Source organism: Nerophis ophidion, linkage group LG14 (assembly GCF_033978795.1).
Source record: "Nerophis ophidion isolate RoL-2023_Sa linkage group LG14, RoL_Noph_v1.0, whole genome shotgun sequence".
Taxonomy (NCBI): Eukaryota; Metazoa; Chordata; class Actinopteri; order Syngnathiformes; family Syngnathidae; genus Nerophis; species Nerophis ophidion.
The window spans coordinates 8879683-8889781 of NC_084624.1; the positions used below are offsets into that span (position 1 = coordinate 8879683).

General features: G+C 37.1%; 1 protein-coding gene across 1 annotated transcript in view; it reads right to left on the bottom strand.

Moving 5' to 3' along the window:
* Nucleotides 1-9591, bottom strand: part of LOC133568069 (solute carrier family 25 member 36-A-like) — a 68105-nt gene extending 58514 nt beyond the window's left edge. The window contains exon 1 of the mRNA XM_061919777.1: nucleotides 9185-9591. Within this exon, the coding sequence (XP_061775761.1) occupies nucleotides 9185-9225 (41 nt within the window). The 5' untranslated portion in view covers nucleotides 9226-9591. The remainder of the gene's footprint in view (nucleotides 1-9184) is intronic.
* Between the last annotated feature and the right edge of the window lie 508 nt (nucleotides 9592-10099).

Genomic DNA, 10099 nt, shown 5'->3' on the forward strand with positions numbered 1-10099 from the left:
GCATACCTTTTACACTTTAATAGTATCCAATAGACACTTCCCAACCTTGAGAAATCAGATTTCGGGAGGTGGGGGCGTGGTTAAGAGTCAAGTATTTCATATATATATATATACACCGGTATATACATATGTTATTTGTTGTTATTTATATTTGCGGAATAATTTATATGATAATGTTCATCAGTCAACTTATTGGTGTTAATTTCCCATCCATCCATCCATCCATCCATCCTTTTTCTACCGCTTATTCCCTTTTGGGGTGGCGTGGGGCGCTGGCGCCTATCTCATCCATCAAGATAAAAAAAAAATACATCAAAATCAAATTACAGTATGTCGAATGAATACAAAAGAAATATATAAATACATTATTTTTACATCTACATTGAAAACATTACATGTGACTAATCTTCTGTAGATGTCAAGATTGGCTCAAAAGGGAGTGGGAAGAAGTAAACTTATTAGGTCCCACCTCTATATATATACAATATATATTTACAATATATAATACAATAATATATATAATATAATTCAGTTCAGTGGTTGCTGCGTGGATGCTATATATTATCTATATATAATACATTTAAATTCACACACACTTACATATATACATATGTACACACACATATATACATACACATATATACAATTCATATATATATATATATATATATATATATATATATATACACATACATACATAATCACATACATACACAAATGCATATACCCAAAATACACATATGTCCATCATATATATATACACACACACACACACACACACACACACACACACACACACACACACACACTATATATTTATATGTTATTTATGTAGTTTGATAATTGTCCTCAATGTGGTTTCTTTTGTACATATGTAGCATCATCTACAACAGGGGTCGGGAACTTTTTTGGCTGAGAGAGCCGAGAAGCCAAATATTTTAAAATGTATTTCCGTAAGAGCCATATAATATTTTTTTTTAACACTAAACACAACAAAACGCGTGCATTTTTAAGAAAGACAAACATTTCTAGAGATGGTCTCTTATTCTTTGTAATAACATTGTTATTCTGAAGCTAACTGTGGAGGGGGCGTGGCCTGCGGGCCTGCAGCGAAGCGGGGTGTTGCCAGTACCGGCCTCGAAATCAGCGACAGGTGCGTAGACTGCCCACCTAGGCCTTTTTTTTGGTTGATCACCTGTCGCTATGTTATATGCAACAGCCCGGAGGAGAGACGGGCTTGGGGCTAGAAACCAGAGCAAGAGCGCAAGCGAGAACGAAAGAGAAAAAGACAATTGCTGGAAAGCAACTGAGACACTTATTGAAAAATAAAACAGTATTGTAACTAGGGATGCACCGATTAATCGGTAACCGAATATATTCGGCCGATTATGGCAAAAAAAGCCATATTCGGCCTTCGGTGGAATGAGTTAAGAACAAGGCCGAATAGTGGCGTGTGACGCAATTTTTTGACGCGGTGACGCAATCAACCAACGTGCAGTTACGCGGTGACGTTGGGATATGTTGTGTACCTGTATAAGTGTATGAGGTTACAAGCACACACTTAATGAGATTTAGTGGGTCCTCTGTTTACATTATTAACCTGTTGTGTAGGCTACCTGTATAAGTGTATGAGGTTACAAGCACACATTTATTGAGATTTAGTGGGTCCTCTGTTTACATTATTAACCTGTTGTGTAGGCTACCTGTATAAGTGTATGAGGTTACAAGCACACACTTATTGAGATTTAGTGGGGCCTTTGTTTACATTATTAGCCTGTTGTGTAGGCTACCTGTATAAGTGTATGAGGTTATAAGCACACACTTAATTGAGATTTACTTGAGCCTTCTGTTTACATTATTAGCATATCTACTGTGGCTAAGCAGACTTTTGCCAAAAGGACAATAATTCATTTGTTGTTGGTTTATCCACTCTAATGCACTTTATTTTTTTTTGGAATGCATGTTTTGTTTGAAGGCCTAATATAAATGAAAAACTTTGTGCTTTTTTTGAAAAGCAAAGGCTACTGGAATATCAAAAAAATGTCAATATTCAATTAAAAAAATTACTTTATTTGAAAAACATGTCTACATATTTATTCTAGGCTATTTATGCAATATAAAAAAAATTGTGAAAAACTGCATTCATTATTCGGTATTCGGCCTTCGGCCAAGCGTTTAAGTTTTATTCGGCTTCAGCTTCGGCCACAAATTTTCATTTCGGTGCATCCCTAATTGTAACCCTGAAACAGGCTCTCATGTCAGTGCTTGGTGGTATGAAGAATCTTACCAACTTCTTGAACATAAAAATGCATCACAATGTTTCATATTTTGAACGTTATTTTTAACACTGTGATTACGAGTGGAATTTATGCCAGAAGCAGTCATCAAAAGAGCCACATCTGGCTCGCGAGCCATAGGTTCCCTACCCCTGATATACAAAGATACAAAGAATTGCTATTGCGGCCTCCAGTGGACACCAGTGGCGTCACTAGACCTAATACTATACAGGGGCACACCTGGGGCACAAATAATTCATGTGAGCGTGTAAAGCGCGCAAGCAAAAACATTTTTATCACTTATTTATCATAAAAAATACATAAATAGTGCTTTAAACTATGAAATCATATCAGATTATGTTGTATGGATCCTTGATGAACCACCTGAAATTAACTAATGCATTTGACCTACTTGTGCACTTTTTTACTCCAGACTTCTAAACTGCTACTGGTAAAAGCAAAAAGGAAGAGCAATGAATCTTTTTGAAATATATATTGCAGTAATCATCTGCAAATTTAACATCTACAAAAGAAAAACAAAAAATAAAGCACCCCTATATCTCTGGGTTCTTTTATATTATTTCATTTCCATTTATGGCAATGTGGCTAATCCTATTTCAGATACACAAAACTATAAAAAATACACAAAACAATAAAGCCACAGTAGTAGAATAAATGAACAACTGTTTAGGGAATCATTTTCTGAGAAGTAAACTGTAACGTCTCCTTTTCATTTTTGCAAAGTGGTCAATCACTCTGGGCAGACATGGAAATATTACAGTAACTGTTATACAGTTGACCAGTGGTTCCCAACTGCTGGGTCGTGACATAAAAGTGGATTGTGTGTCATTTTCAGTGAGTCACAGTCACATGTGTGCATGAAAAAAAAAAGTTTAGGGAGGAAAAAAATCAAATTGTGGCAACAAAACCAGATTATTGTAGCCTTTTTTCTAGTGACTATTAGTGAGTATTTTAGCAAAAGGCAAACCGACTAACGAGTTGGAGGAGGACTCAGGACAGACATGGAAATATATATTTTTTTAAATCTAAATGGGGCAACAAAACCCGACATTTTCACCCATCTTTCTGAAAATAAATACAGAAATGTTACAATTTTTTCTGGAAACAAAACCAGATGCTTTAGCTGTAGCCATCAGAGGTGGGTAGAGTAGCCAGAAATTGTACTCAAGTAAGAGTACTGTTACTTTAGAGATGTATTACTCAAGTAAAAGTAAGAAGTAGTCACCCAAATATTTACTTGAGTAAAAGTAAAAAGTATGTTGTGAAAAAACTACTCAAGTACTGAGTAACTGATGAGTAACCTGTTTGTTTAATGATGACGGCAACAAATAATGCACAAAAACATAAAAATAGCAATGAGCAAATTCATAGCCAGGAATATCTCTTAAGCAACTAAAACAATATTATATATTAAATAATAGTACATTAAAATAAAATAAAAATTAAGGCAAATTGAGCCACAATAACTTAACAGCACCATAGGCTCAGTAGGCATTGATTGATTGATTGATTGAAACTTGTATTATTAGATTGCAGTACAGTACATATTCCATACAATTGACCACTAAATGGTAACACCCCAATAAGTTTTTCAACGTTTATCAATTACTTAATAAATGACCAAGTCGAGGTGATCTACCTCATATATACATATACATACACACATATCATATATATACATACCTTTATATATACAGTATATAATTTATATTTATTTATTTTGCCGTTTTTGTTCACATGTTGAAGGTGTTTTAATGAATATACATGCATGTTTAACATATAGATTACTATCTTTAATGAAGACAAAAATATAAGTATGTGTATTACCTGACAGTAGTGCTGATAACGTCCCAGTTTTCAAATGGGAGGAGAAAAAAAGTTGCTCCTTCCTGTCTAATACATCATGAAAGTCGTTGGTTTTCGGCATCTTATTTGTCCAGCTTCCATATTCGTTTTCATACACTTTACAAGAAATACATTGGCGGCAAACTCCGTAGCTTGCTAGCTTGTTTGCTCTGGCTTTCGGAGACTCTTATTTTGTTAGCGCAGGCGCGATGGAGCGGCGCTTTTATTGTGAAGACAGGAACTGTGCGATCAGTTTTCGGCTTAGGGTTGGAAGTACGGTTGAAATAAAAAGTGTCTTTTTTCGTTTACACTTTTGATTGATTCATCGATAGATTGGAAACTTTTATTAGTAGATTGCACAGTACAGTACATATTCCGTCCAGTTGACCACTAAATGGTAACACCCCAATACGTTTTTCAACATGTCGGGTTCTAAGTGTGACGGTCACGTGACCACCTGGCTCTGTTTGATTGGTCCAACGTCACCAGTGACTGCATGTGATTGGTGAAACGCAGGCATGCGTAGTTCCTACTTTGAATGTGTGTCTGACAAAATCAAAACAAACAAAGCGTGCATTAACAGATCGATAAAAAAAAAAGTAGCGAGTAGCGACCTGATTGCAGATAAATGGAGTGGAGTAAAAGTAGCGTTTCTTCTCTATAAATATACTCAAGTAAAAGTAAAAGTATGTTGCATAAAAACTACTCTTGAAAGTACAATTCATCCCAAAAGTTACTCAAGTAGATGTAACAGAGTAAATGTAGCGCGTTACTACCCACCCCTGGTAGCCATTTTTCTGGTGACAAAACAAGATTATTTTAGTCAAAGTCACACCGATTAACAAGACAAGTCTACTGTGCTATTTTTCTGTGAAATAATCTTGAATGATTTAAAAATTTGGCTCACGACTTGATGATATGGAAAAAATAGATTTTTCTTCCAGAAGATAAACCATTTGAGAAGCACTCAACTCACACATGCTTACTCCAAATCATCATTGATGCAGAACCAGCAGACAATAACCAACATTATGTTTCATCTTCATTGGAAATTCTTCCGACAGCTCGGAAGAATTGCTTGTCTTGATACAAGGAAGAACCTTAGCTAACTTAGCATCAACTTAAGACAATGATGTTGCCTAGCTAGCTAGGACTTCACTACCATCCCTCATTCCTCGCTGCTTCTTCTCTGCTGCGGGCGAATAACTTTCTTAAATCCATCTAGGAGTTACAGTTTGAGTCAAATCAAAATCAAAATAATGTAATTAACAAATTGTTGTTGGCTAACGTTACCTACCTCACGCAGTGATTCGCAGCCCCTCTCACTCTCTCTCTCTTTCTCTCAACTGAAGTCTCGATCCACATGTGAATAAATTACCATATTAATTAGCCATGTGCTCATTGTTTCGTGGAGTGAATACAGTAGCAATCAATTACCATCCTAAGTAGTATGTGCTGTTGTCTATGTTATGTAGACTTAAAACTCTGAAGCGTTTTTTTTTTAATTGTTGAAATTTTTACTGGGGCACTGCAGATCAACAATGGGGCACGTGCCCCAGTGAAATATGTCTGGCGACGCCCCTGGTGGACACATTTAGAACAGCTGTTTTTTTCATTCCAAAATTTTAGGTTCATTTTTATACTTAGCAAACTCATCCCGCGGGCCGGAAAAAAAACTGTTTGCGGGCCTTTTCCGGCCCTCGGGCTGTACGTTTGACACTCCTGGTCCACATAAAACAATTTATATAATTAATACTAAAATCCAGAGGCAAATTCATACGTTATTCGCTGTTACAAGCGGCCATAACTGCCATGTGGCCCCTCAATGAAAACCAGTTCGACTTCCCTGAGCTAATAGAGCGGTCCGATGCGAGATGTTTGGTTTCATGTTGCAGGTTACGGCTAAATTAAAATGAGTCCTGAGTAACGAGGTCACGTGATGGTTCAAGACTCTTGTTAGGAGGGGGAGGGGCGGTGAACTTTCACCCAGACACCACGCAATACGCGGAATCAATCCGAGCAACCGATGATCGGGTTGCCTCGACCTTAACTGAGCCCACTCGCAAAATGTAAACAAACTCACATTGAGACATTTGTTACCAAAAACATAAAATCTCAAGATAACTCCTTTCCATTCCACAAAGTTGGCAGATGGCCGAAAAGCACTGATCTTTTTTTTTTTTCCCTTGACGAGTCACGACGAAACGTTTGAAAAAAGTAGATGAATAATAGAGGATAACGTCGTCAAAGTGCACTGTACTTAAAGAGTGGCGGCGGCTATATTTACCTTTCTAAAGGACGACCCACATTCACAGGGAGCGCTGACCTTTTGCCTACTTTCAGGGGAGTGCTAAAGCTACAAGTCTGCAGGGAAAGAATGTGTTAACGCCATCTCCTCATTCTTACGCAAAAAGCGACCCTCGTCCCCCCCCAAAAAAAGAATATTACGCTGTAATACCGATTTCCCCTGAGGTGTGTCACATTTGACAGACTAGGCGTGTGATTAGATTGCCATTCATGAATTCAAATGCTTTTTCGGTGCAATTGACGGCAGAGAAAACTATATAGCAACAAAACTGGTAATAAAAGCTGTTCAGTTGAACTGCCTTTGTTCCTGTCTTTCTTAAAAGGATGAAGGATAGTTTATTTGAATGGATTCAATAGTCTGGAATTCACTTTTACAGAAGAGCGTTGCAAGATGTGTCACTTTGAAAAACGCCCAGCCTCACGTGCGTTGAAATTAGGGTTACAATTTTAAATTGTTGAATTATTGAAAGTCGATAGACTGGTTTGGTCGGATGGTTAATGTATGAATTATTGCTATTGTTACTTTTGTTATTATTAGTTTAATTTATTTTCATTTTGGATGTTCTCTAGTTCATGTCGTCAATAGACTGGTTTGTTCAGATGGTTAATGTATGACTCATTGTTATTATAATTATTTTAATTTCTTTTAGTTTTGGATGTTCTCTAGTTCATGTCGTCAATAGACGGGTTTGGTCAGATGGTTAATATATCAATTATCGTTATTATAATTATCTTTTGTTATTATTATTTTAATTTATGTTTGTATTTTCTTTAGTTCATGTCGTCAATAGACTGGTTTGTTCAGACGGCTAATGTATGACTTATTGTTATTATCCAACCATCCATTTTCTACAGCTTGTCCCTTTCGGGGTCGCGGGGGGTGCATTCAGCTGCATTCGGGCGGAAGGCGGGTTCCACCCGGGACAAGTCGCCACCTCATCACTGTTATTGTTATTATCATCATCTTTTTTTTTTCTGTTATTATTTTTAATTCATTTTTTATTTAGTCAATAGACTGGTTTGGTCAGATGGTTAATGTATGAATTATTGTTATTATTATTATCTCTTTTTAATGTATATTTTCATTTTGGATCTTCTCTACTTCACTTAGTCAATAGACTGGTTTGGTCAGATGGCTAATGTATGAATTATTGTTAAAACTATCGTCTTTTTGGCTGTTATTATTTTATTTATTTTCATTTTGGATTGTCTCTAGGTCATGTAGTCAATAGACTGGTTTGTTCAGATGGTTAATGTTATTATTATTATCTTTTTATTGCAATTATCATTTTTATTTATTTTCATTTTGGATTTTCTCTGGTTCATGTAGTCAATAGTTTGGTTTGGTCAGATGATTAGTGTATGAATTATTGATATTATTATTATTATCATCTTTCTTTGTTATTATTATTTTAATTTATTTTCATTTTGGATTTCCTCTAGTTCATGTAGTCAATAGACTGGTTTGTTCAGATGGTTAATGTATGCATTATTTTTATTATCTTTTTTGTAAAAAAATTTATTTATTTTCATTTTGGATTTTCTCTCTTTCATGTAGTCCAAAGACTGGTTTGTTCAGATGGTTTATGTGTTACTTATTGTTATTATTATATATTTTTTGTTATTATTAGGGGGATTTTTATTGTTCTGTTTGGTTTTATTTGCTTCGTCTTGTGTGTTTTGTTTTTCCTCTGTTATATGTTTTAGCTGCCGTTATTTTTGGAAAATAATTAATAAAAATATCAACCAAATCGACATGCATTGATCGTTTTTATTTCCCGCTATTAGACTGTACAACCCCTCTCTGTGCAGGAGTGCGGGGGGGTACTAGGATGACAGGGGATGCAAAACAATAACAATGCAATACGTTTTCATAAGATGGTCACTACAGCCTAGTTTATATTGTTATATTCTTATTTTACTGTTATATTTGTATTCCCATTGTTGCTCTTTATTTGTATTCTTATTGTAGCTCGGTTGGTAGAGTGGCCGTGCCAGCAACTTGAGGGTTGCAGGTTCGATTCCCGCTTCCGCCATCCTAGTCACTGCCGTTGTGTCCTTGGGCAAGACACTTTACCCACCTGCTCCCAGTGCCACCCACACTGGTTTAAATGTAACTTAGATATTGGGTTTCACTATGTAAACCGCTTTGAGTCACTAGAGAAAAGCGCTATATAAATATAATTCACTTCACTTATTGCAATATTTCTCTATTTTGTTTCCATTTAAACCCCCATTATTTACTTTTTAAATTGATCTCAACTATGTACACTGCTGCTGGAATTTTAATTTTCCTGAAGGAATCAATAAAGTAGTATCTATCTATATGGCGGATGTTACAACAGAATGCCGGAAGTGACGGACACAGCGGTAAAGTACGCTAACAGCAACAACCCCATTGTCCGTCACAATAAAAGCTTCAATATTTCCGTTTCCTTCAGAAGCGGCAGCCATTTAAAATTAAAATAAAAAATCCGGGACTGCAATTAATTACAATCCTAATGTTAACATATTTTGCTAATGTAGGTTAGGTAAAATAAAGTAAATGGATTCTACAGATTGACCGGAAGTCACCTGAATAGTTGACTTCTTTGACAGTGACGTGAGTGACGAGCACGATGGTAGCATAAACACACGCAGTTGTAAAAAAAAATAAAAAAAATCTTACTAAAATGAGATCGGCGACAGTGTTTTTGTAAAAGTGGTTAATAACCGTCGCGGCGGTTGCAACTTACCCCCCAGCGAACAAATGAACCAGCGTGTCCCTTTGGCTCATTATTTAGCATGCTCTGCCGGGCAGCACACCTCCGGGCTGCGGCAGAGGAGCGTCTGTCCCGTGTCTTCCCGGGGAGGTTCGGCGGACGAAACCTCGACGAGGACCCGGCGGTGGGGCGAGTCTTCTCCGATCGGAACGCCAGTTGGGCCCGCAGATTCTCCGCCCGCCCGCCTGCTCCTCTTCTCCCGGGTAGCTAGCGTCGTGTGGAGGTCAAATGAAACCGCCGGAGACGTGCGAGCACCGCGGCGTGTGTTCCCGAGAGACTAATAAGCAGCGCCAACAGACGTTTGTATGGAAATATCCACTCGTAGTCCGGAATGTGTCCTTTGCCTTAGTCGCTGCTGCAAGAGGGCGGAGCTCATAGTATCAACTGTACATTGATAGGCTGGAAAACGCCGCCGGCGATTGGTCCGTCTTGCGAGTGACGTCACAACACCAACGCACTGATTGGTCCGTCTTGCAGTGACGTCACAACATCAACGCCCTGATCACGCACCGTTCACATGCTCAACGATTCGATCAATAGCCTTAAAAAAATAAATAAATAAATAAACTTTTTGTTTACATTCTTAAGACCTATACACATACTCAGGTTGAACGTTTAAAAGTACAGTGCCCAAATTTGTTTCGAAATTAAAAATACGTTTCCTTTGACGTTGAGTCATTTAACGTGACGTCATAGCTCTGCCATATGTCAGTGGTTCTCAACCTTTTTTCAGTGATGTACCCCCTGTGAACATTTTTTTTTAATTCAAGTACCCCCTAATCAGAGCGAAGCATTTTTGGTTGAAAAAAAAAAAGGGATAAAGAAAGTAAAATATCAATCAATGATCATTTGTATAGCCCTAAATCACTAGTGTCTCAAAGGGCTGCA